Consider the following 27,922-nt stretch of genomic DNA (forward strand, 5'->3'; position numbering starts at 1 on the left):
GGCCGGTACTGAAGCCGGAACCATGGCTGCTGGGGCCGGAGCCATGGCTGCTGGGATGCTGGGGCTGGGACCACGGCTGTGTGGGCTGGTTCTGTAGCAGGGACCATGGCTGCATGGGCCGGTTCTGGAGCCGGAACCATGGCTGTGGGGACCGGTTCTGGAGCCGGAACCATTGTTGCTGGGCCCGGTACTGGGGCCGGAACCATGGTTGCTGGGGCCGGAGCCATGGCCGCTGGGGCCAGAACTGGGACCGGAATCATGGCTCTTGGGGCTCGGGCTGCTAGCCTGGACTTGCGACTCCTTCTCTTAGAAGCCGCCTGAAGGCTCTGTGGACCTCCAAAAGCCAGACGAGTTCCAGAAAACAACTCCTGGACAGGAGCAGGAACTGAGGCAGAAGCACTGGTTGACTCCAGACGGAACACACCGAGACGTTTGTAGTCAGCAGGCTGGAAATCACACACCCAGAGGAAGTTCAAAATCCAGCCAGGTAAGAATTTCACCAAGTCTGGTTTCTCCATAGCCAACCGGTGCGCTTCTACCAGAGCGGCCTCCTTCTGCAGAACACTGGATGCTCCCTTCCACCAATCATAGCAGCAAGCCAAATAAAAGGAAACATGTTGTAGTTCCACCTCAAATGGATCATCTGCCGGGTCCATTTTTGGTTGGTTCGTACTGTCAAGGTTGAGTGAAGGAAGCAGGACCCAAATGCAGATAACTCTGATAAACCTTTATTTCAAGGATAATGAAATAAACACAGACAAACCCGAACACTCACCGGTGAACTCAGTCACCAACAAAAGACGAACCAACACTGAACACAGGAAGAGACCAGACTAAATACAGGGAGGGGTAATCACAAGACGAGAAACAGCCGGGCAGGGGAGGAGAAACACAAGGGCCACAGGTGAACACAATCAGACAACTAGACACACCAGGGAAACTAACGACAGGAGGAAAAACACAGGGAGAAGGACCAGACAATAACCCAGGAGGAAAACATGACAGCAAACACCCAAACATACAAAACTACAAACGTGACATAACATGAGAATCGTGACAGGAACATTAAACATATCACACCCAGACAGGACACATTCAAGCTCATTTACATAAACGAGAATCAAAGCACCTCCTCCCTAAGTGCAGGAGAATCAACGTTATCTGTGTGCGGTTTAATTGAGCAGCGATGAATTCTGACCCCTTGGTGGCGCTTCAGAAGTCATCAATTCCCCTGTTTTGACCTTTGTGGCACCAAAATGGCTGCTTCTGATTTTCAAAAGGAAATATGTCCATCATAGTCTGTCAAAGTCCTCTACAACCGTGGAGGAAGTTTGAAGGCTGACACACTTCATGGTGTATCAAACAGTTTGTTTCATCTGCAGCCAAGACAGAGCTGGATGTGTGTCACCCACTGTTGCTCTCAGCAGAAACTGGACAAACATGAGAAATGATCCCCGCTGCCTGTATCTCTGCTGAAGGTCAACAGTCAGAGGCAAACATTTCAGAGGCACTTTCCGCCAGGGCACCATCGGTCACAGGGAATTAATCATGGCCAGTGAAGGTTTTTATTCTGTTTACTGGTCTGGACCATAGATAGACTGTATAAATGGATGTAGTGTCCAAGACTTTACTAACAGGTTTCTGAAGAGCTGTGATACTTAAACTGTCAACTGCAGTTTCTATCATGGCAGTGAATCCACCCTCTAAACTTGAGTGGTGTTGTACTGACATATTTTATTTAGTAGAACAAAACTCTTCAACTAGTGTTTACCACTTTCAGTCGTCCAACGAAAAACATGTTCAGAAAAATGCTGACTTTGAAACAAAGGAACTGGAAGTTGTAAAATGTTTAAGGACTGTCTGAACAAAATCAACCTCCACATCTTCTAAAGCTGACTAAATACCACATTGATAACATGTAATGTGAATAAGAACCAAAGTGTTAACACGAGGGTTGTCACAATTCCCCAAGCCCAGACTTTGATTTGAAGCTCTATGTTGCAGTCGGTCACGCTTTGTCTTTAGATTCATCTAAAAAAGGAAATGAAGTCTTGTTTTGTAAAATTCAACAGATGATTGGTTTTATTCCCTCTCGTTTACATTTAAAACGACAGATATGATAAAATGTTTTAATACAACATATATTTGGGAAATGATAAACACTAAGGCCATATGGTCACAATTAAGATGGTAGAAGGGTATTGTACAATAACAGCTTGAGTTTAAACAGCTACTTTCTCATTGCAATGTTATTAATTCACCACCAACTCTGGAGCACAGACAACCAATGCCTTCTGCATTTCCCAATCAACTCTGTCCTCCATATCTTGTTGGTCTCTATTTGTTTTTCGTTGCAAATGAGCACACACACAACTTTAGCTTCTTGCGAACATCCAATATTGGAGGAACGTGATTCTTGTCCGTGATCTGGGTCTTTACCCGTATCTCTTTTCGCATGTGCTTTGTTATCTGAACATACACTGTAGTTTTAATATGAGACAGAGGGATTCCTCCTAGTGTGAAGCCTGACCCCCCTTGTCAATGATCACTAGTGTCATGTGCAAAGCACAACAACCCCATAGCACGTTATAAGACAGACAGTTTGGTTCTGGGAGTACAGTAATCTGTCAGAGTCGTATCGTGCGTAGGTGTCGTTGCAGACAACACAGAGGAAGTGCAAATATTCACATCTCAGTTTCAATCGATTGATGCGGAGAGAGCAGAAGGTAGTCCAGAGGGGGGGGGGGGGGGGGGGGACGGGACTGTATTGAGTACAGAACTCCCCCTCAAGGCCTGCTGGCTTTAGAAAACAAAAGCTGTGTGAGATTTGCAATCCACCCCCCTCTTTTTTATTTTGGGAAGAGAGCAGACACATCAGCCTGGTGGTCAACTCCTCTCCCTGCTCACACAAACTTTATATAATCACCGGGAGTCTTCCCACCACCCGAGTGGAGCGTCCCAGACTCCATCCTGTAATTACCTGTCGTTCTACGGAGGATTGTTAAGCACTTAAGAGAACATGTGTGCCTCGGTGGCTCACGCACACACTTCCATTTACTCGAGGATGTAATCCTGTATTCTCGCTGATAGGCTTCTGCTTCTTCTTCTTCTTCATCATCATCATCATCATCATCATCATCATCATCATCATCATCATCATCATCATCTTTATTTAAAGAGACTCTTGGTCCATTATTACAAGACATACAACACTCAAATATAAGATTTGAGTGTCAGATTATTCAGACAGATTCAATTGAAATGCAAATGTGTGTATATCTCTCCTGTACTTATTCATCTTTTCAGTAATGTCTTTCTTTTAGAGAGTTCTAATTATGTTGAAAGATGTTTCAGTGCAAGAGCAATTTCATATAAATGCTCCCCATTATACGTTGTGTTCTTCTTGACAATATGGCATATGGCATCCTGTGTCCTGGATCCTCTATCCTGAGTTCTGGATTAAGTCGTGGACTTCGGGTCGTGGCTGAACCTGTCTCTGCGGTCCTGCCTTGGGTCTCGTCATGCTGCCTCCCTGATGGCTCCCACAGGATTGTAGCTGACATCCTCGTGGATTCATCTTCTTATTACAGACACATGAATTTCCTAACATTCGGTCGATATGCTGTAAAATGTATTGTCTCTTGGATTTACACACGGCATCTATTGCACGTCTGTCTGTCCTGGGAGAGGGATCCCTCCTCTGTTGCTCTCCCTGAGGTTTCTCCCATGTTCCCCTTTAAACTGTGGGTTTTCTCTGGAAGTTTTTCCTTATACGATGTGAGGGTCTAAGGACTGTCGTTTTTCTCATATTGATATTCTGAACAATCTGTGCTGTTGTATTTGCTGTAAAGTGTCTCTACTGTAGGCTATTTTTATTATATGTAGTCTACAGCACTTTGGCTCGACCAAAAATAGTTTATAAATGTGCTATATAAATAAAACTTGATTTGATTTGATTTGATATGAAAACTTCCTATTAGTTGAAAGGATATTGAAATGAACCAAATTCCTGGCTAAACTCACCTTGATGAAATTGATAAAAGCAGCTCATGTCTGTGGATCAATATCTTCCCTCCGCATTTCCAGATTTTAAAATCGTCTTTGCTGGGATTTAACTCTTCCTCCATATTTCTCTGTCTCTTTCCCTGCAGCCCTATGGCTGTGCGAAAAGGAAAAACGTTAGCCGTCTCCATCCAGGAGCACATGGCCATCGATGTTTGCCCGGGCCCTATACGCCCTATCCGTCAAATCTCTGCCTACTTCCCCCGCTTATCGCCCACTTCCTCCTTCTCCGAGCCGCTCTCGCCCAATCAAGTAGCAGCTCCCACATCGCTCAGCCCGAGCAGCGCAGAAAAGGGTGGAGGAGCAGTGGGACGAGGGAGCAGCAGCCTGTTGTTACCAGGTGCGGCGAGCGGTGGGGGCTCGCTGTCAGCCATGAGTAGCATGGACACCTCCATCGAGATCGACAGCTGTGACAGCGATGATAACAGTGAGTCACCTGAAAGTCACAACCTGGTTTCACTAAAGCTGCTGGAGTCCAATAATGGCAGGTCACTCAGCGCAGATGTGGATTTAGAACAAAAGGCCTTGAACAAATAACATTTGAGCCTTAGCTAAAGTGGTGTTGCTACACCTGTCAAGTTTGTGTTCTCACACAGTACATTTACTGTTTACAGTCATGACGGTAGCATCATAATTCACATGAACAATTACTCTTTGATTGCACACAAAAGGAAACTAAATCAGCCTTCTCATTTATAGAAAACAACATTAGACTTTGTCAACTACCCCAAGCAGATGTTTCCAGCTGAAGCTAGAATGAGCTAATGCTTAAACTTTTTAATTTAGTTAAAAACACAAGCTAATTTGAAATGTTTCAATTGTATTTGGTTCAAAAGGAGACCTCTCTAAAAGGTATCTTAAAATAATACAGTACAACATTCTGGGACCTGTAATTGTTTTCTTGTTGAGACTTGGATGAGAAGATCAATACGGCTCTCGTGTTGCACGTTGAATATGAAGCTACAGCCATTAGCCACAGGTTAGCTTACTAGGCCTTTATAAATGGAAGAGGATAAGGTTATTTTGAAAACATTTCTAAATGTGAGTATCTTCCCGAGTGTCTACATTGCTTCAGACCATTCTTTTCTAATGAAAAGAAAAGCACATAAGCAATAACCAGAGTAACTAAAACGTCTTCATCCACTGTCTTACAGCCGCCTTGGGGACGTTGGAGTTTGAGCTTCTGTACGACAGAGCCACCAGCTCCTTACACTGCACAGTCATAAAGCCAAGGTAAATACTCTGAAACTCAACCAGAGCCTTCACAGGTACTTTATCTTGTGACAATAACATGTAAAAGTTACATTTGTGTCAGTTCAGTATTTCCAACAGGATTTTATGACAGTATAGTGGTTGCATAGTACCTTATACTGTATATATTGTGCATATATCATGCAGTTTGTATGTGTACAATTGGGTAGTAAACATGACACTCATTCTTCTCTATTCACCCCATCTAGCACGTTGACACCACTTTGGTCCCACAGATTGCTGTCTTATTGCCAGCTGTCGCTTTAAAGCGGTGTAATGTCATTTAGATTTAGAGAACGTTTTTGTCAAATTTACCAGGGTTTGGCAACATTGGTGGCCTTAAAGCTGGATACATGATTGTCTCAACTCAGATTTTGGTTTCAGTCTTGCTCCTGACCAGGCTTAAGATTTAAACCCGGTCTTAACGAGAAGATGGATCAAGTCTAGATGGTTGAAGGGTCGGTCTTAGAACGACGAGTTATGAGTAACTTTGGTAAACAAGCTTCATATCAGATGGTGCAACAGGACCCTGAAGTTCCAAAGACTCGAGATACATGCATCTCTTATCAGTATGTAGCAGAGGATTCAGTTGTCACGGCTCCCTGGTCAACTGAATCTGTAAACTGATTGCTCCCTCACCTCCTCTCTAGCACTGTGCTTCAGATTCAATAAGTAAAGTCATTCTTCACCCCTCAGTAATCATTGAACAACGTACTACCGGTGTTCACGGCCAATTATTTTACATCCCTCTGTTAAATCTCTTCTCCATGTCTCCATCAGGGTCTGAAGCCGATGGATTTCAATGGTTTGTCTGATCCTTATGTGAAGCTGCACCTGCTGCCGGGAGCCTGCAAGGTCTGATTTCTATTTGCCTCATCCTTGTGCTTTTGTGAAAAGATATGCAGGATTTTGGAGTGCACTTAGTCTAGCTACAATTTCAAGCTGCATTATGAAAGTGCAGATCTATAAACACGCTCTGAAGAAAATGACATTGAAGCCAGTTCAAATGTGTTTTCCTGTTGAGTTTCGGTGCTACTAGCAGCTCTGAGATGACTGTTTTCCTCTCCTCTATGCTGTGATGCACACTGCACAGGCCAACAAATTGAAAACCAAGACGGTGCGCAACACGCTGAACCCGGTGTGGAACGAGACCCTCACCTACTGTGGAATCACCGAGGAAGATATGTACCGCAAAACCCTCCGGTAAATGTTTGCTTCATGGCTATTTTCGGCCTCTCTGCTTTGTCTTGCCCGTCTGTAAGCTGCCTCTTGCTTACAAAGGATTTCTTATCGTCCATCTCCATCACAGAGTCTTTTACTTTTGATTTGTAGGCTTTTATCCTTTCTCTCTGCTGATCCCCGTCTGTCACGTCACCTTCCTTCCTTTAGTGCCCACATCTCTCCTGTCCACTAGGATCAGGAAAGATCTCCCCTCACTTCTTCTGAAGCATCCTTCTCTCTTTGTCTTTCCTTTACATCTGTCTCCCTTCCTTTCCGTCTTCCCAAGTTGGAGTGACAGATTGAGGTCAGAGAAAGCACCACAGGGTGTTTTAATTTCATTGACCCCCTCCAGAGGTGACGAAAGCTGCGAATTGTCTCTGCCTGTGACTAAACTTTGCCAAAGCGTTATGTGAGAGTGGGATTTAAATAGGACCGACGGTTCATCTCTCGGGGGAAATTAGCGAAGCCGGCCTTGCTACCATCCTTTGACACTGTTAATTCAGCAGAGGCGTTGAAAGATCTGCAGACAGGAAGTTTAACCTACCGAGTCATGAACACATGTTGACATCGCAGATTGCAATGCACTGAAACTGTCTTACAAAGTGACAAGTTGTAGTAATAAAACTGGATAATGTAATAGATATAATTAACGGGGGAACATTTCTAAGGATTAAACCAACTCTTAACACATCTACTGTAGATATCCTTGCAATTTTACCTCTAGTTTGTTGCGCTTTACTAAGCACAGTGTAAAAGTGAAAATCTATGGCTTTCTTCCAGTGTGTCTCTACGGACTTAACCAGCAGGGTTTCCTTCCACACTTACACTAGAGAGAAATCCATCACAGAAAAGGGTAGTTGTTCAATGTCTCTACCAACAGCTGCTTTATTCGACCAGGACTCAATGCAACCACAGGATATGGCTCTGTTTGAAAAAGGGCAAAACTATTTTCTAGTTCTTTTTCTAAAGTGGAAAAAACGCAGCTCCGTTATGGAGTCTGCTTCCAACCACAAAGTGCTGCAAGATTGTAAAGCCCCCTGTGTTACTTCCTGATATGTGGCTATATAAATAACATTTGATTAAGAATACAGTTTCACAAAAATTGTAATTTATTATTCATCTGTAGGCCAAATAACTTAAAATAAGAATCAGAGGCTATGGAAGTTTGCTCCTGTCAAGTGAAGAGAAGAAAATATATAAACAAGTTAAGAATGATACAAATAAACATACTTAAAAATATCTATGAAATAGTAATGTATTGTATTTATCGTCTTATTTACAAAACTACGAGACAAAAGGTCACAGTTATTAGAAATTAAGTCAATATTCAGTTTTATTATCTCATAAATTTGCCTTGAAAAGTAATACTTTTGAGCTATTCAGGCTAAAGTTGGTCTCACCATAAGCATTTACATTTTTAAAGTATACAATCTTTAGTTGAACGTTTAAGATGGACATTTAAGGCAAGGCAAGGCAAGGAAAGTTTATTATATAGCACTTTTCAACGCAAGGCAATTCAAAGTGCTTTACAAAAAATTAAAGACATTAAAGGTGGGGTAGGTAAGTTTCTGAAACCGGCTCGAGATACACTTTTTGTTATATTCCATGGAATGCTCTTAACATCCCGATAGCAATGAATATCTGAAGTGCTTTGACAAAAAATCCATAAAAAATGTCATCTGTAGAAGCCGTAATACTGTAAAAAGTACAACCAATCCGTTTAGCCATCTCGAGCCGGTTTCTCAACATTACCTACCCCACCTTTAAGCATTAAAAAGAAAAGCTAATAAAATAAACATTAAAAGGAAAATACATGGATAAAAGTTACTGTGCAGTCTAAAATATGAATAGTTCAATTAAAAATTAAAATAAAAAGTACATGGATAAAAGTTACAGTGCAGTTTAAGATATGAATAGTTCAATTAAAAGCAACGACAAAAAGAAAAGTCTTCAGCCTGGATTTAAAAGTAGTCAGAGTTGCAGCGGACCTGCAGGTTTCTGGGAGTTTGTTCCAGATAATTGGAGCATAATAACTGAACGCTGCTTTACCATGTTTAGTTCTGACTCTGGGGACAGAAAGCTAACCAGTCCCTGAAGACCTGAGAGATCTGGATGGTTCATAATTTAGCAGGAGGTCAGTAATGTATTTTGGGCCTAACCATTCAGTGCTTTATAAACCAGCAGCAATATTTTGAAATCTATCTTTGACACACAGGAAGCCAGTGTAAAGACTTCAGAACTGGAGTGATGTGATCCACTTTCTTAGTGTTAGTGAGGACTCGAGCAGCAGCGTTCTGAATCAGCTGCAGCTTTCTATATATTATTTTTTAGTGAGGAACTGTGAAGACACCATTGCAAGTAGTCGAGTCTACTGAAGATAAAGGCATGGACAAGTTTTTTCCAAATCCTGCGTGACATTAGTCTTTTAATCCTAGATAATATTCTTTAGGTGATAGTAGGCTGATTTAGTAACTGTTTTAATGTGACTGTTTGAAACTCAGGTCAGAGTCCATGACTACACCTAGATTTCTGGCTTTATCTGTTGGTTTGAACATTGCAGACTGAAGCTCAGCGCTAACTTTTTATATGTTCTGCCTTGGCTCCAAAAACCATTACCTCAGTTTCTCTTGTTTAATTGGAGGAAAGTTCTGACCAATCCAGTCATTGATTTGTTCAATGCACTTACTCAGTGTTTGAATTGGAGCATAGTCTCCTGGTGAAATTGTTACGTACATTTGTGTGTCATCTGTATAGCTATGGTAACTTATTTTGTTGTTCTTCATTATCTGAGCCAGTGGTAGCATGTAGATGTTAAAGAGAAGAGGCCCCAAGATGGAGCCTTGAGGAACCCCACATGTCATATTTGTCAACTCGATTTGTATTTACCTATAGAAACAAAGTGTTTCTATCCTTTAAGTAGGATTCAAACCAATTTAGAACTGTTTCCGAAAGTCCCACCCAGTTTTCCAGTCGGTCTAGTAATATGCTGTGGTCAACAGTGTCAAACGCAGCACTGAGATCTAATAATACTAACACTGAAGTTCTGCCACTGTCTATGTTTAAGTGGATGTCATTAAAGACCTTTACACGAGCAGTCTCAGTGCTGTGGTTTGGACGAAAGCCTGACTGGAACACATCTAAACAGTTATTTAAATGCAAGAAATTACTCAACTGTTGAAAAACAACTTTTTCAATGATTTTACCTAGAAATGGGAGGTTTGATATGGGCCTGTAATTGTTCATTACTGAAGCATCTAGATTATTCTTTTTTAAGAGCGGTTTAATGACTGCAGTTTTCAGGGCCTGTGGAAAAATACCTGAGTGAAGAGATTTGTTTACTATATGAAGTAGTTCTGAGGCCATGCAAGGCAAAAATCTTTGAAAAATCCTGTTGGAATAATATCAAGGCAGCAGGAGGAGGATTTCAGAAGTTGTATAATGTCCTCTAGGTTTTTATTATTAATCTGATGGAATTGTGTCATGATGTGTGAATTGATGTTAAGTGGACACAGAGACAACACATTTGCTGTTCCTGATGCAGAGGCACTGACTGCTTGTCTGATTTTCTGAATGTTGTCAGTGAAAAAGGAGGCAAAATCATTGCACGCCCTGGTGGATAGAAATTCAGAGGCTACTGACACTGGGGGGTTAGTTAGTCTGTCGACGGTAGCAAACAAGGCACGTGCGTTGTTTTTGGTAATGATGTCAGAGAAGAACGATTGTCGTGCGTTTTTCAATTCCAAATTATAAAGGTCATGTCTCTCTTTATAAATGTCAAAGTGAACCTGGAGATTTGTTTTTCGCCACCTGCGTTCAGCTTTTCGACATTCTCTTTTTTCTGTTTTCACGGTCATGGCCTTTCTCCATGGAGATATTTCTTCCCAGTCACTTCCTTTACCTTAGTTGGAGCAATGGCATCTATAACATTTTTACATTTTTTAATTAAAATGATCTAATAGCTCATTTACTGAGGTGTTAGCAGGGGCAAGTGTGGAAGAAAAATTCTGAGTAAACATTTCCCAAGTATTTTCAGTTAAATATCGCTTTGTGGTTACCTCTTTTTGAACATTTGTGTGAACAGAAATAGAGCTCTCAAAGAAAACACAGGAATGGTCAGAGAGCCAACATCATCACCACAACCTTAGAGATATTCAGACCCTTTGAGATAATTAAGTCCAGAGTGTGCCCCTTATTGTGCGTGGGCTCCGTCACATGCTGAGTCAGTCCATAGCTATCAAGAACACAAAACAGTTCTTTAGCCCCTCTGTCCTGGGGGTTGTCAACATGGATGTTAAAATCACCAACAATGACTAGACGGTCAAAGTCAATACCACTATAGACAGCAGTTCAGTAAGTCATCAAAAAAGCTTGCACAGTATTTGGGTGGTCTATAGATATTTAGGAACAGAGCTCGAGAGGAGCATTTCAGCTGAAGGGCCACATATTCAAAAGAATCAAAGTTTCCATACGATGTCTTCCTGCATTGAAGGGAATCATTGAACAGAATAGCAACTCCACCCCCTTTCTTATGCATTCTTTCCTGACTCATAAAACTAAAGTTGGGAGGGGTTGATTCGATAAGAACAGCTGCACTGTTATTTTGTTCAATCCAAGTTTCTGTTAAAAACATAAAATCAAGATTGTGCTCAGTGATAAAATCATTGATTAAAAATGTTTTTCCTGCCAAAGACCTGACATTTAATAAAGCTAGTTTAAGTTTGTAAACACACTATCAGTCATGTTTTTTGTAACAAGCTGTGGCTGACATGGAATCACTGCTAAATTAGATAAACTCACACAAACGTTTGGGCGCTTCCTGTTTCGAAGATGATTCACCGCTCTTAATCTATTACCTATCAACACAGATATCGGCAAAGCTACTGGCAGGCAGGGCCCCGGCATGTCCTGGAAAGAGTTGAGAGTGCCATACGCCCTTGAGCCTGGACCCCACACATATCAGTGAGAGTTTGTTGTGTTTTGTACACACACATCCTTATAGGCTTCGGAGACTGCAGATGCTTTCTTGAAGGGAGGGGAGGTGGTTGACATAGGCACGGTGATGGAGACGGGGGAGATGGTGCGGGGGTAGAGGACATGCTGCCAGGGTGGGGAGGTGGTTGACGTAGGCGCGGTGATGAAGATGGAGGAGATGGAGGAGATGGTGCTCCGCGGTGATTTTGGTGGGCGTCGTTGAGGAGCGGGGGTAAAGGACATGGTGCCAGCCCTGCGTATCGCCTTAGTTTGGTCTTTGAACTCCAGGAACGGAGTATCCTCAAAGGCGTTGACAGGGAGGGGGGGGGGTGACGGTGGTGGAGACTCCTCCGTGTGTCTCATAGGTCTCCCATAATCAGAACATTCCTCAGGCGGGTGCAGTGATAATTCTTCAGGGTTTTCTGCGCGATGTGTTGTGTCTGTCTTTTCCTGTTTTGATTCCTCTTGCCGCTTGTCCTTGGCAGAGGGAACAGATTGATGACGCAGGCAGTTGAATATGTTAGAGATAAACAATTTCACTCCTGACTTGTTCAGGCAAACTCCATTTGCCTTGAAAAGATGTCTGCGGTCCCAGAAAAAGTTAAAATTGTCAATAAAATGAATAGAATGGTCAGTACAGACAGTTGAAAGCCAGGTGTTCAGTGCAAACAATCTGCTGAATCTCTCCACTCCTCTTCTGACTGGCGGTAGAGGGCCACTGATGAAAGTCTTCTTTCAGCACTTCTGACTCTTGTTTCACAACATCATTGTTCCAATGTGCAGAACCACATTCTTCACAGTCAGATGTTCAGCCCCAATATGCAGGATCTTCTCAGCCAAGTCAGAGACCACATCCTTGGGAAAACAGAGTACTTTGGTGTTGTTCTTACTACACAGTAGGGCTGTGCGATTATGGCAAAAATCATAATCACTTCACCAAGTCTGGTTTCTCCATAGCCAACCGGTGCGCTTCTACCAGAGCGGCCTCCTTCTGCAGAACACTGGATGCTCCCTTCCACCAATCATATAGCAGCAAGCCAAATAAAAGGAAACATGTTGTAGTTCCACCTCAAATGGATCATCTGCTGGGTCCATTTCTGGTTGGTTCGTACTGTCAAGGTTGAGTGAAGGAAGCAGGACCCAAATGCAGATAACTCTGATAAACCTTTATTTCAAGGATAATGAAATAAACACAGACAAAACCGAACACTCACCGGTGAACTCAGTCACCAACAAAAGACGAACCAACACTGAACACAGGAAGAGACCAGACTAAATACAGGGAGGGGTAATCACAAGACGAGAAACAGCCGGGCAGGGGAGGAGAACACAAGGCCACAGGTGAACACAATCAGACAACTAGACACACCAGGGAAACTAACGACAGGAGGAAAAACACAGGGAGAAGGACCAGACAATAAACCAGGAGGAAAACATGACGGCAAACACCCAAACATACAAAACTACAAACGTGACATAACATGAGAATCGTGACAGAACCCCCCCAGCTCAAGGGATGGATTCCAGACGTCCCTAAAAAAAACCCACAAAAGTCCAAAACCTCAAGCAGGGTGGATGGAGGGGGTCCGGAGGAGGGACACAAAACTAGGGCCACCAGGGTGGGTGGAGGGGGTCTGGAGGACGGGTCTTGGGCTGACAGCCCAGGAGCACAGCGGAGGGCCCGGAAGGGATCTTGGGCGGCGGCCCGGGGGCAAGGCAAAGTCCAAGGTGGGGGTCTCGGGCGGACGGCCCGGGGGCAAGGTAGAGTCCATGGAGGGGCGAAGACCACAGCGGGCAAACTCAGGGGGCCGAGCATGAGGGCGAAGGCAGCGGCAGGAAGAGTCAGGGGGCCGAGCATGAGGGCGAAGACCGTGGCACTCAGGGGGCCGGGCTCGAAGGGGGCCGGGCTCGAAGGGGGCCGGGCTCGAAGGCGAAGACCGCGGCTCTCAGAGGGCCGGGCTAGAGGGCGAAGACGGGACAGCTCCAGAGGCCGGGCAGGAAGGCGCTGACGGGACAGCTCCGGAGGCCGCGCAGGACCCGGTGTCGGCCGGACAGGAACCAGAGCCAGTGGGACAGGCTTCGGCAGGATCCCCCATGGAAGAGGACCAGGAGTTGGCAGGACCCTCGGCGAGACAGGTAACGGCGGGACCTCCAACGGAACAAGACATGGGATTGGCAGGACTCTCAGCGGGTCCTCCAACAGAACAGGACATAGGGTTGGCAGGACCCCGGCAGAAGAGTCGTCGGCGGGACCCCCAACAGGACAGGACACAGGGTTGGCAGGACCACGGCAAAGAGTAGTCGGCGGGGCTTCCAACGGCACAGGACAGAGGGTTGGCAGAACCCCCGGCAGGAGAGTAGTCGCGGGACCTCCAACGGCACAGGACATAAGGTTGGCAGGACCCCCGGCAGAAGAGTAGTCGGCGGGACCCCCAACGGGACAGGACATAGAGTTGGCAGGACCCCCAGCGGAACCTCCAACGGCACAGGACATAGGGTTGGCAGGACCCCCGGCAGAAGAGTAGACAGCGGGGCCTCCAACGGCACAGGACACAGGTTGTCAGGACCCCCGGCAGAGGAGTCGTCTGCGGGACCCCCAACGGGACAGGACATAGGGTAGGGACTTGAGAGGGAACTCCAGAGGAGACTCGAGAAGGGACTTGAGAGGAGACTCGAGAGGGGACTTGAGAGGAGACTCCAGAGGGATCTCGAGAGGGAACTTGAATGGAGACTCGAGAGGAGACTCGATAGGGAACTCGAGAGGAAACTGGAGACGAGACTTGAGAGGGGACTCGAGAGTTGAATTGTAAGGAGACTTGAGAGGGGACTCGATAGGGAACTAGAGAGGAAACTGGAGTGGAGACTTGAGAGGGGACTCGAGGGGACTTGTGTCGGTCGCTACGCCGACAGGACACAGGGAGCTGGCGTCGGCTGGAGAGCCAACAGGAGACGAGGGGCTGGAGTAGGCCGGTACGCCGACAGGCCTCGGGGAGCTGGCGTTGGCCGGTACGCCGACAGGCCTGGGGAGCTGGCGTTGGCCGGTACGCCGACAGGACTCGGGGAGCTGGCGTCGGCTGGAGAGCCAACAGGAGACGAGGTGCTGGAGTCGGCCGGTACGCCGACGGACACAGGGAGCTGGCGTCGGCCGGAGAGCCAACAGGAGACGAGGTGCTGGAGTCGGCCGGTACGCCGACAGGACACAGGGAGCTGGCGTCGGCCGGAGAGCCAATCCTGGAGCCGAAACTGGAGTAGGGACCATGGCTACTGGGGCCGGTACTGAAGCCGGAACCATGGCTGCTGGGGCCGGAGCCATGGCTGGGATGCTGGGGCTGGGACCACGGCTGTGTGGGCTGGTTCTGTAGCAGGGACCATGGCTGCATGGGCCGGTTCTGGAGCCGGAACCATGGCTGTGGGGACCGGTTCTGGAGCCGGAACCATTGTTGCTGGGCCCGGTACTGGGGCCGGAACCATGGTTGCTGGGGCCGGAGCCATGGCCGCTGGGGCCAGAACTGGGACCGGAATCATGGCTCTTGGGGCTCGGGCTGCTAGCCTGGACTTGCGACTCCTTCTCTTAGAAGCCGCCTGAAGCTCTGTGGACCTCCAAAAGCCAGACGAGTTCCAGAAAACAACTCCTGGACAGGAGCAGGAACTGAGGCAGAAGCACTGGTTGACTCCAGACGGAACACACGAGACGTTTGTAGTCAGCAGGCTGGAAATCACACACCCAGAGGAAGTTCAAAATCCAGCCAGGTAAGAATTTCACCAAGTCTGGTTTCTCCATAGCCAACCGGTGCGCTTCTACCAGAGCGGCCTCCTTCTGCAGAACACTGGATGCTCCCTTCCACCAATCATAGCAGCAAGCCAAATAAAAGGAAACATGTTGTAGTTCCACCTCAAATGGATCATCTGCGGGTCCATTTTGGTTGGTTCGTACTCGTCAAGGTTGAGTGAAGGAAGCAGGACCCAAATGCAGATAACTCTGATAAACCTTTATTTCAAGGATAATGAAATAAACACAGACAAAACCGAACACTCACCGGTGAACTCAGTCACCAACAAAAGACGAACCAACACTGAACACAGGAAGAGACCAGACTAAATACAGGGAGGGGTAATCACAAGACGAGAAACAGCCGGGCAGGGGAGGAGAAACACAAGGGCCACAGGTGAACACAATCAGACAACTAGACACACCAGGGAAACTAACGACAGGAGGAAAAACACAGGGAGAAGGACCAGACAATAAACCAGGAGGAAAACATGACAGCAAACACCCAAACATACAAAACTACAAACGTGACATAACATGAGAATCGTGACAGGAACATTAAACATATCACACCCAGACAGGACACATTCAAGCTCATTTACATAAACGAGAATCAAAGCACCTCCTCCCTAAGTGCAGGAGAATCAACGTTATCTGTGTGCGGTTTAATTGAGCAGCGATGAATTCTGACCCCTTGGTGGCGCTTCAGAAGTCATCAATTCCCTGTTTTGACCTTTGTGGCACCAAAATGGCTGCTTCTGATTTTCAAAAGGAAATATGTCCATCATAGTCTGTCAAAGTCCTCTACAACCGTGGAGGAAGTTTGAAGGCTGACACACTTCATGGTGTATCAAACAGTTTGTTTCATCTGCAGCCAAGACAGAGCTGGATGTGTGTCACCCACTGTTGCTCTCAGCAGAAACTGGACAAACATGAGAAATGATCCCGCTGCCTGTATCTTGCTGAAGGTCAACAGTCAGAGGCAAACATTTCAGAGGCACTTTCCGCCAGGGCACCATCGGTCACAGGGAATTAATCATGGCCAGTGAAGGTTTTTATTCTTTTACTGGTCTGGACCATAGATAGACTGTATAAATGGATGTAGTGTCCAAGACTTTACTAACAGGTTTCTGAAGAGCTGTGATACTTAAACTGTCAACTGCAGTTTCTATCATGGCAGTGAATCCACCCTCTAAACTTGAGTGGTGTTGTACTGACATATTTTATTTAGTAGAACAAAACTCTTCAACTAGTGTTTACCACTTTCAGTCGTCCAACGAAAAACATGTTCAGAAAAATGCTGACTTTGAAACAAAGGAACTGGAAGTTGTAAAATGTTTAAGGACTGTCTGAACAAAATCAACCTCCACATCTTCTAAAGCTGACTAAATACCACATTGATAACATGTAATGTGAATAAGAACCAAAGTGTTAACACGAGGGTTGTCACAATTCCCCAAGCCCAGACTTTGATTTGAAGCTCTATGTTGCAGTCGGTCACGCTTTGTCTTTAGATTCATCTAAAAAAGGAAATGAAGTCTTGTTTTGTAAAATTCAACAGATGATTGGTTTTATTCCCTCTCGTTTACATTTAAAACGACAGATATGATAAAATGTTTTAATACAACATATATTTGGGAAATGATAAACACTAAGGCCATATGGTCACAATTAAGATGGTAGAAGGGTATTGTACAATAACAGCTTGAGTTTAAACAGCTACTTTCTCATTGCAATGTTATTAATTCACCACCAACTCTGGAGCACAGACAACCAATGCCTTCTGCATTTCCCAATCAACTCTGTCCTCCATATCTTGTTGGTCTCTATTTGTTTTTCGTTGCAAATGAGCACACACACAACTTTAGCTTCTTGCGAACATCCAATTGGAGAACGTGATTCTTGTCCGTGATCTGGGTCTTTACCCGTATCTCTTTTCGCATGTGCTTTGTTATCTGAACATACTGTAGTTTTAATATGAGACAGAGGGATTCCTCCTAGTGTGAAGCCTGACCCCCTTGTCAATGATCACTAGTGTCATGTGCAAAGCACAACAACCCCATAGCACGTTATAAGACAGACAGTTTGGTTCTGGGAGTACAGTAATCTGTCAGAGTCGTATCGTGCGTAGGTGTCGTTGCAGACAACACAGAGGAAGTGCAAATATTCACATCTCATTTCAAGTTCATCGATTGATGCGAGAGAGCAGAAGGTATCCAGAGGGGGGGGGGGGGGACGGGACTGTATTGAGTACAGAACTCCCCCTCAAGGCCTGCTGGCTTTAAAAACAAAAGCTGTGTGAGATTTGCAATCCACCCCTCTTTTTTATTTTGGGAAGAGAGCAGACACATCAGCCTGGTGGTCAACTCCTCTCCCTGCTCACACAAACTTTATATAATCCGGGAGTCTTCCCACCACCCGAGTGGAGCGTCCCAGACTCCATCCTGTAATTACCTGTCGTTCTACGGAGGATTGTTAAGCACTTAAGAGAACATGTGTGCCTCGGTGGCTCACGCACACACTTCCATTTACTCGAGGATGTAATCCTGTATTCTCGCTGATAGGCTCTGCTTCTCTTCTTCATCATCATCATAATCATCATCATCATCATCATCATCATCATCATCATCTTTATTTAAAGAGACTCTTGGTCCATTATTACAAGACATACAACACTCAAATATAAGATTTGAGTGTCAGATATTCAGACAGATTCAATTGAAATGCAAATGTGTGTATCTCTCCTGTACTTATTCATCTTTTCAGTAATGTCTTTCTTTTAGAGAGTTTAATTATTGAAAGATGTTTCAGTGCAAGAGCAATTTCATATAAATGCTCCCCATTATACGTTGTGTTCTTCTTGACAATATGGCATATGGCATCCTGTGTCCTGGATCCTCTATCCTGAGTTCTGGATTAAGTCGTGGACTTCGGGTCGTGGCTGAACCTGTCTCTGCGGTCCTGCCTTGGGTCTCGTCATGCTGCCTCCCTGATGGCTCCCACAGGATTGTAGCTGACATCCTCGTGGATTCATCTTCTTATTACAGACACATGAATTTCCTAACATTCGGTCGATATGCTGTAAAATGTATTGTCTCTTGGATTTACACACGGCATCTATTGCACGTCTGTCTGTCCTGGGAGAGGGATCCCTCCTCTGTTGCTCTCCCTGAGGTTTCTCCCATGTTCCCCTTTAAACTGTGGGTTTTCTCTGGAAGTTTTTCCTTATACGATGTGAGGGTCTAAGGACTGTCGTTTTTCTCATATTGATATTCTGAACAATCTGTGCTGTTGTATTTGCTGTAAAGTGTCTCTACTGTAGGCTATTTTTATTATATGTAGTCTACAGCACTTTGGCTCGACCAAAAATAGTTTATAAATGTGCTATATAAATAAAACTTGATTTGATTTGATTTGATATGAAAACTTCCTATTAGTTGAAAGGATATTGAAATGAACCAAATTCCTGGCTAAACTCACCTTGATGAAATTGATAAAAGCAGCTCATGTCTGTGGATCAATATCTTCCCTCCGCATTTCCAGATTTTAAAATCGTCTTTGCTGGGATTTAACTCTTCCTCCATATTCTCTGTCTCTTTCCCTGCAGCCCTATGGCTGTGCGAAAAAAAAGAAAAACGTTAGCCGTCTCCATCCAGGAGCACATGGCCATCGATGTTTGCCCGGGCCCTATACGCCCTATCCGTCAAATCTCTGCCTACTTCCCCCGCTTATCGCCCACTTCCTCCTTCTCCCGCAGCCGCTCTCGCCCAATCAAGTAGCAGCTCCCACCATCGCTCAGCCGAGCAGCGCAAAAGGGTGGAGGAGCAGTGGGACGAGGGAGCAGCAGCCTGTTGTTACCAGGTGCGGCGAGCGGTGGGGGCTCGCTGTCAGCCATGAGTAGCATGGACACCTCCATCGAGATCGACAGCTGTGACAGCGATGATAACAGTGAGTCACCTGAAAGTCACAACCTGGTTTCACTAAAGCTGCTGGAGTCCAATAATGGCAGGTCACTCAGCGCAGATGTGGATTTAGAACAAAAGGCCTTGAACAAATAACATTTGAGCCTTAGCTAAAGTGGTGTTGCTACACCTGTCAAGTTTGTGTTCTCACACAGTACATTTACTGTTTACAGTCATGACGGTAGCATCATAATTCACATGAACAATTACTCTTTGATTGCACACAAAAGGAAACTAAATCAGCCTTCTCATTTATAGAAAACAACATTAGACTTTGTCAACTACCCCAAGCAGATGTTTCCAGCTGAAGCTAGAATGAGCTAATGCTTAAACTTTTTAATTTAGTTAAAAACACAAGCTAATTTGAAATGTTTCAATTGTATTTGGTTCAAAAGGAGACCTCTCTAAAAGGTATCTTAAAATAATACAGTACAACATTCTGGGACCTGTAATTGTTTTCTTGTTGAGACTTGGATGAGAAGATCAATACGGCTCTCGTGTTGCACGTTGAATATGAAGCTACAGCCATTAGCCACAGGTTAGCTTACTAGGCCTTTATAAATGGAAGAGGATAAGGTTATTTTGAAAACATTTCTAAATGTGAGTATCTTCCCGAGTGTCTACATTGCTTCAGACCATTCTTTTCTAATGAAAAGAAAAGCACATAAGCAATAACCAGAGTAACTAAAACGTCTTCATCCACTGTCTTACAGCCGCCTTGGGGACGTTGGAGTTTGAGCTTCTGTACGACAGAGCCACCAGCTCCTTACACTGCACAGTCATAAAAGCCAAGGTAAATACTCTGAAACTCAACCAGAGCCTTCACAGGTACTTTATCTTGTGACAATAACATGTAAAGTTACATTTGTGTCAGTTCAGTATTTCCAACAGGATTTTATGACAGTATAGTGGTTGCATAGTACCTTATACTGTATATATTGTGCATATATCATGCAGTTTGTATGTGTACAATTGGGTAGTAAACATGACACTCATTCTTCTCTATTCACCCCATCTAGCACGTTGACACCACTTTGGTCCCACAGATTGCTGTCTTATTGCCAGCTGTCGCTTTAAAGCGGTGTAATGTCATTTAGATTTAGAGAACGTTTTTGTCAAATTTACCAGGGTTTGGCAACATTGGTGGCCTTAAAGCTGGATACATGATTGTCTCAACTCAGATTTTGGTTTCAGTCTTGCTCCTGACCAGGCTTAAGATTTAAACCCGGTCTTAACGAGAAGATGGATCAAGTCTAGATGGTTGAAGGGTCGGTCTTAGAACGACGAGTTATGAGTAACTTTGGTAAACAAGCTTCATATCAGATGGTGCAACAGGACCCTGAAGTTCCAAAGACTCGAGATACATGCATCTCTTATCAGTATGTAGCAGAGGATTCAGTTGTCACGGCTCCCTGGTCAACTGAATCTGTAAACTGATTGCTCCCTCACCTCCTCTCTAGCACTGTGCTTCAGATTCAATAAGTAAAGTCATTCTTCACCCCTCAGTATCATTGAACAACGTACTACCGGTGTTCACGGCCAATTATTTTACATCCCTCTGTTAAATCTCTTCTCCATGTCTCCATCAGGGTCTGAAGCCGATGGATTTCAATGGTTTGTCTGATCCTTATGTGAAGCTGCACCTGCTGCCGGGAGCCTGCAAGGTCTGATTTCTATTTGCCTCATCCTTGTGCTTTTGTGAAAAGATATGCAGGATTTTGGAGTGCACTTAGTCTAGCTACAATTTCAAGCTGCATTATGAAAGTGCAGATCTATAAACACGCTCTGAAGAAAATGACATTGAAGCCAGTTCAAATGTGTGTTTTCCTGAGTTGGTGTTGCTACTAGCAGCTCTGAGATGACTGTTTTCCTCTCCTCTATGCTGTGATGCACACTGCACAGGCCAACAAATTGAAAACCAAGACGGTGCGCAACACGCTGAACCCGGTGTGGAACGAGACCCTCACCTACTGTGGAATCACCGAGGAAGATATGTACCGCAAAACCCTCCGGTAAATGTTGCTTCATGGCTATTTTCGGCCTCTCTGCTTTGTCTTGCCCGTCTGTAAGCTGCCTCTTGCTTACAAAGGATTTCTTATCGTCCATCTCCATCACAGAGTCTTTTACTTTTGATTTGTAGGCTTTTATCCTTTCTCTCTGCTGATCCCCGTCTGTCACGTCACCTTCCTTCCTTTAGTGCCCACATCTCTCCTGTCCACTAGGATCAGGAAAGATCTCCCCTCACTTCTTCTGAAGCATCCTTCTCTCTTTGTCTTTCCTTTACATCTGTCTCCCTTCCTTTCCGTCTTCCCAAGTTGGAGTGACAGATTGAGGTCAGAGAAAGCACCACAGGGTGTTTTAATTTCATTGACCCCCTCCAGAGGTGACGAAAGCTGCGAATTGTCTCTGCCTGTGACTAAAACTTTGCCAAAGCGTTATGTGAGAGTGGGATTTAAATAGGACCGACGGTTCATCTCTCGGGGGAAATTAGCGAAGCCGGCCTTGCTACCATCCTTTGACACTGTTAATTCAGCAGAGGCGTTGAAAGATCTGCAGACAGGAAGTTTAACCTACCGAGTCATGAACACATGTTGACATCGCAGATTGCAATGCACTGAAACTGTCTACAAAGTGACAAGTTGTAGTAATAAAACTGGATAATGTAATAGATATAATTAAACGGGGGAACATTTCTAAGGATTAAACCAACTCTTAACACATCTACTGTAGATATCCTTGCAATTTTACCTCTATTTTGTTGCGCTTTACTAAGCACAGTGTAAAAGTGAAAATCTATGGCTTTCTTCCAGTGTGTCTCTACGGACTTAACCAGCAGGGTTTCCTTCCACACTTACACTAGAGAGAAATCCATCACAGAAAAGGGTAGTTGTTCAATGTCTCTACCAACAGCTGCTTTATTCGACCAGGACTCAATGCAACCACAGGATATGGCTCTGTTTGAAAAAGGGCAAAACTATTTTCTAGTTCTTTTTCTAAAGTGGAAAAAACGCAGCTCCGTTATGGAGTCTGCTTCCAACCACAAAGTGCTGCAAGATTGTAAAGCCCCCTGTGTTACTTCCTGATATGTGGCTATATAAATAACATTTGATTAAGAATACAGTTTCACAAAAATTGTAATTATTATTCATCTGTAGGCCAAATAACTTAAAATAAGAATCAGAGGCTATGGAAGTTTGCTCCTGTCAAGTGAAGAGAAGAAAATATATAAACAAGTTAAGAATGATACAAATAAACATACTTAAAAATATCTATGAAATAGTAATGTATTGTATTTATCGTCTTATTTACAAAACTACGAGACAAAAGGTCACAGTTATTAGAAATTAAGTCAATATTCAGTTTTATTATCTCATAAATTTGCCTTGAAAAGTAATACTTTTGAGCTATTCAGGCTAAAGTTGGTCTCACCATAAGCATTTACATTTTTAAAGTATACAATCTTTAGTTGAACGTTTAAGATGGACATTTAAGGCAAGGCAAGGCAAGGCAAGTTTATTTATATAGCACTTTTCAACGCAAGGCAATTCAAAGTGCTTTACAAAAAATTAAAGACATTAAAGGTGGGGTAGGTAAGTTTCTGAAACCGGCTCGAGATACACTTTTTGTTATATTCCATGGAATGCTCTTAACATCCCGATAGCAATGAATATCTGAAGTGCTTTGACAAAAAATCCATAAAAAAATGTCATCTGTAGAAGCCGTAATACTGTAAAAAGTACAACCAATCCGTTTAGCCATCTCGAGCCGGTTTCTCAACATTACCTACCCCACCTTTAAGCATTAAAAAAGAAAAGCTAATAAAATAAACATTAAAAGGAAAAATACATGGATAAAAGTTACTGTGCAGTCTAAAATATGAATAGTTCAATTAAAAATTAAATAAAAGTACATGGATAAAAGTTACAGTGCAGTTTAAGATATGAATAGTTCAATTAAACAGCAACGACGAACAAAGAAAAGTCTTCAGCCTGGATTTAAAAGTAGTCAGAGTTGCAGCGGACCTGCAGGTTTCTGGGAGTTTGTTCCAGATAATTGGAGCATAATAACTGAACGCTGCTTTACCATGTTTAGTTCTGACTCTGGGGACAGAAAGCTAACCAGTCCCTGAAGACCTGAGAGATCTGGATGGTTCATAATTTAGCAGGAGGTCAGTAATGTATTTTGGGCCTAAACCATTCAGTGCTTTATAAACCAGCAGCAATATTTTGAAATCTATTCTTTGACACACAGGAAGCCAGTGTAAAGACTTCAGAACTGGAGTGATGTGATCCACTTTCTTAGTTAGTGAGGACTCGAGCAGCAGCGTTCTGAATCAGCTGCAGCTTTCTAATAGTATTATGTGAGACCTGTGAAGACACCATTGCAGTAGTCGAGTCTACTGAAGATAAAGGCATGGACAAGTTTTTCCAAATCCTGCTGTGACATTAGTCTTTTAATCCTAGATATATTCTTTAGGTGATAGTAGGCTGATTTAGTAACTGTTTTAATGTGACTGTTGAAACTCAGGTCAGAGTCCATGACTACACCTAGATTTCTGGCTTTATCTGTTGGTTTGAACATTGCAGACTGAAGCTCAGCGCTAACTTTTATATGTTCTGCCTTGGCTCCAAAAACCATTACCTCAGTTTTATCTTTGTTTAATTGGAGAAAGTTCTGACACATCCAGTCATTGATTTGTTCAATGCACTTACTCAGTGTTTGAATTGGAGCATAGTCTCCTGGTGAAATTGTTACGTACATTTGTGTCATCTGTATAGCTATGGTAACTTATTTTGTTGTTCTTCATTATCTGAGCCAGTGGTAGCATGTAGATGTTAAAGAGAAGAGGCCCCAAGATGGAGCCTTGAGGAACCCCACATGTCATATTTGTCAACTCGGATTTGTATTTACCTATAGAAACAAAGTTGTTTCTATCCTTTAAGTAGGATTCAAACCAATTTAGAACTGTTTCCGAAAGTCCCACCCAGTTTTCCAGTCGGTCTAGTAATATGCTGTGGTCAACAGTGTCAAACGCAGCACTGAGATCTAATAATACTAACACTGAAGTTCTGCCACTGTCTATGTTTAAGTGGATGTCATTAAAGACCTTTACACGAGCAGTCTCAGTGCTGTGGTTTGGACGAAAGCCTGACTGGAACACATCTAAACAGTTATTTAAATGCAAGAAATTACTCAACTGTTGAAAAACAACTTTTTCAATGATTTTACCTAGAAATGGGAGGTTTGATATGGGCCTGTAATTGTTCATTACTGAAGCATCTAGATTATTCTTTTTTAAGAGCGGTTTAATGACTGCAGTTTTCAGGGCCTGTGGAAAAATACCTGAGTGAAGAGATTTGTTTACTATATGAAGTAGTTCTGAGGCCATGCAACAAAAAACATCTTTGAAAAATCCTGTTGGAATAATATCAAGGCAGCAGGAGGAGGATTTCAGAAGTTGTATAATGTCCTCTAGGTTTTTATTATTAATCTGATGGAATTGTGTCATGATGTCTGAATTGATGTTAAGTGGACACAGAGACAACACATTTGCTGTTCCTGATGCAGAGGCACTGACTGCTTGTCTGATTTTCTGAATGTTGTCAGTGAAAAAGGAGGCAAAATCATTGCACGCCCTGGTGGATAGAAATTCAGAGGCTACTGACACTGGGGGGTTAGTTAGTCTGTCGACGGTAGCAAACAAGGCACGTGCGTTGTTTTTGGTAATGATGTCAGAGAAGAACGATTGTCGTGCGTTTTTCAATTCCAAATTATAAAGGTCATGTCTCTCTTTATAAATGTCAAAGTGAACCTGGAGATTTGTTTTTCGCCACCTGCGTTCAGCTTTTCGACATTCTCTTTTTTCTGTTTTCACGGTCATGGCCTTTCTCCATGGAGATATTTTCTTCCCAGTCACTTCCTTTACCTTAGTTGGAGCAATGGCATCTATAACATTTTTACATTTTTTAATTAAAATGATCTAATAGCTCATTTACTGAGGTGTTAGCAGGGGCAAGTGTGGAAGAAAAATTCTGAGTAAACATTTCCCAGTATTTTCAGTTAAATATCGCTTTGTGGTTACCTCTTTTTGAACATTTGTGTGAACAGAAATAGAGCTCTCAAAGAAAACACAGGAATGGTCAGAGAGCGCAACATCAGTCACCACAACCTTAGAGATATTCAGACCCTTTGAGATAATTAAGTCCAGAGTGTGCCCCTTATTGTGCGTGGGCTCCGTCACATGCTGAGTCAGTCCATAGCTATCAAGAACACAAAACAGTTCTTTAGCCCCTCTGTCCTGGGGGTTGTCAACATGGATGTTAAAATCACCAATGACTAGACGGTCAAAGTCAATACACACTATAGACAGCAGTTCAGTAAGTCATCAAAAAAGCTTGCACAGTATTTGGGTGGTCTATAGATATTTAGGAACAGAGCTCGAGAGGAGCATTTCAGCTGAAGGGCCACATATTCAAAAGAATCAAAGTTTCCATACGATGTCTTCCTGCATTGAAGGGAATCATTGAACAGAATAGCAACTCCACCCCCTTTCTTATGCATTCTTTCCTGACTCATAAAACTAAAGTTGGGAGGGGTTGATTCGATAAGAACAGCTGCACTGTTATTTTGTTCAATCCAAGTTTCTGTTAAAAACATAAAATCGAGATTGTGCTCAGTGATAAAATCATTGATTAAAAATGTTTTTCCTGCCAAAGACCTGACATTTAATAAAGCTAGTTTAAGTTTGTAAACACACTATCAGTCATGTTTTTTGTAACAAGCTGTGGCTGACATGGAATCACTGCTAAATTAGATAAACTCACACAAACGTTTGGGCGCTTCCTGTTTCGAAGATGATTCACCGCTCTTAATCTATTACCTATCAACACAGATATCGGCAAAGCTACTGGCAGGCAGGGCCCCGGCATGTCCTGGAAAGAGTTGAGAGTGCCATACGCCCTTGAGCCTGGACCCCACACATATCAGTGAGAGTTTGTTGTGTTTTGTACACACACATCCTTATAGGCTTCGGAGACTGCAGATGCTTTCTTGAAGGGAGGGGAGGTGGTTGACGTAGGCACGGTGATGGAGACGGGGGAGATGGTGCGGGGGTAGAGGACATGCTGCCAGGGTGGGGAGGTGGTTGACGTAGGCGCGGTGATGAAGATGGAGGAGATGGAGGAGATGGTGCTCCGCGGTGATTTTGGTGGGCGTCGTTGAGGAGCGGGGGTAAAGGACATGGTGCCAGCCCTGCGTATCGCCTTAGTTTGGTCTTTGAACTCCAGGAACGGAGTATCCTCAAAGGCGTTGACAGGGGGGGGGGGGGTGACGGGTGGTGGAGACTCCTCCATGTGTCTCATAGGTCTCCCATAATCAGAACATTCCTCAGGCGGTGCAGTGATAATTCTTCAGGGTTTTCTGCGCGATGTGTTGTCTTTCTCCTGTTTTGATTCCTCTTGCCGCTCGTCCTTGGCAGAGGGAACAGATTGATGACGCAGGCAGTTGAATATGTTAGAGATAAACAATTTCACTCCTGACTTGTTCAGGCAAACTCCATTTGCCTTGAAAAGATGTCTGCGGTCCCAGAAAAAGTTAAAATTGTCAATAAAATGAATAGAATGGTCAGTACAGACAGTTGAAAGCCAGGTGTTCAGTGCAAACAATCTGCTGAATCTCTCCACTCCTCTTCTGACTGGCGGTAGAGGGCCACTGATGAAAGTCTTCTTTCAGCACTTCTGACTCTTGTTTCACAACATCATTGTTCCAATGTGCAGAACCACATTCTTCACAGTCAGATGTTCAGCCCCAATATGCAGGATCTTCTCAGCCAAGTCAGAGACCACATCCTTGGGAAAACAGAGTACTTTGGTGTTGTTCTTACTACACAGTAGGGCTGTGCGATTATGGCAAAAAATCATAATCACGATTATTTGGGTCAATAATTGATATCACGATTATTTTGACGATTAGTCATTGACCATTTATTGAACTTTAAAACAAATAATATTTTACCAATAAACAAGATCAACAAATATGTTGGAGCGCACTTCCAAAACCATACTAAACAGACATTATTAATATGATAAATAAAAATAATTAGACCAAAATAAATTAAATCAAATATGTTGCAGTGCACTGTCACAACCTACTGAAAACTCCTTAACATATAGCCAACATTTTGGTAAAACATATTCACATATTCCACTCAGTTAAAACGTTGAAAGCTGGCCAACCGTCATGGTCCAGAAGTAACAGGAAATAAATGTTGAACTACAATTTAAGACCAAATAAAAATGTTTTGGCCACCATGGCAAATGCTGGTAGGGCTGCTCATCTCATCTCTTAAAGATTTTTGCAAGAAACAACAGCCTGTTTACATGGTCTGGTTTCAGAGATGAGCGCAGACAGGTGACAATATTGCCACCTGTACTGAAGACCCTCACCCTCAGCCGACACATGGGGTGACGCCGGCCAATCACAAAGCTTTGATGCGTTCAAGTGCATTATTCTGGCACAGGAAGATTATGTTACAGGACATTACGATAAAACAGAATAATTGTTGTTCTATTTTTAGACACATCTCGCGATCGACTGGTTGGGCACCCCTGGGCTAGACCATAGGTCCGTTGTGGTAGCAAAGTAGTCAGCTGAAGCCACATCTCTCTCAACTTCCCCACGGTATTTG

At 43.7% G+C, this 27,922-nt stretch overlaps 1 protein-coding gene across 1 annotated transcript in view; it reads left to right on the forward strand.

Moving 5' to 3' along the window:
- Nucleotides 1–4,151: 4,151 nt before the first annotated feature.
- The window catches only part of LOC117464596 (double C2-like domain-containing protein alpha), a 66,644-nt gene continuing 42,873 nt past the window's right edge, over nt 4,152–27,922 (forward strand). Inside the window, 8 exon segments of the mRNA XM_071206739.1 lie at nt 4,152–4,489; nt 5,217–5,295; nt 18,882–19,026; nt 19,029–19,084; nt 19,086–19,222; nt 19,950–20,029; nt 20,826–20,900; nt 21,139–21,248. Coding sequence (XP_071062840.1) covers nt 4,156–4,489; nt 5,217–5,295; nt 18,882–19,026; nt 19,029–19,084; nt 19,086–19,222; nt 19,950–20,029; nt 20,826–20,900; nt 21,139–21,248 — 1,016 coding nt within the window. The 5' untranslated portion in view covers nt 4,152–4,155.

Source organism: Pseudochaenichthys georgianus, chromosome 19, assembly GCF_902827115.2.
Source record: "Pseudochaenichthys georgianus chromosome 19, fPseGeo1.2, whole genome shotgun sequence".
Lineage (NCBI taxonomy): Eukaryota > Metazoa > Chordata > Actinopteri > Perciformes > Channichthyidae > Pseudochaenichthys > Pseudochaenichthys georgianus.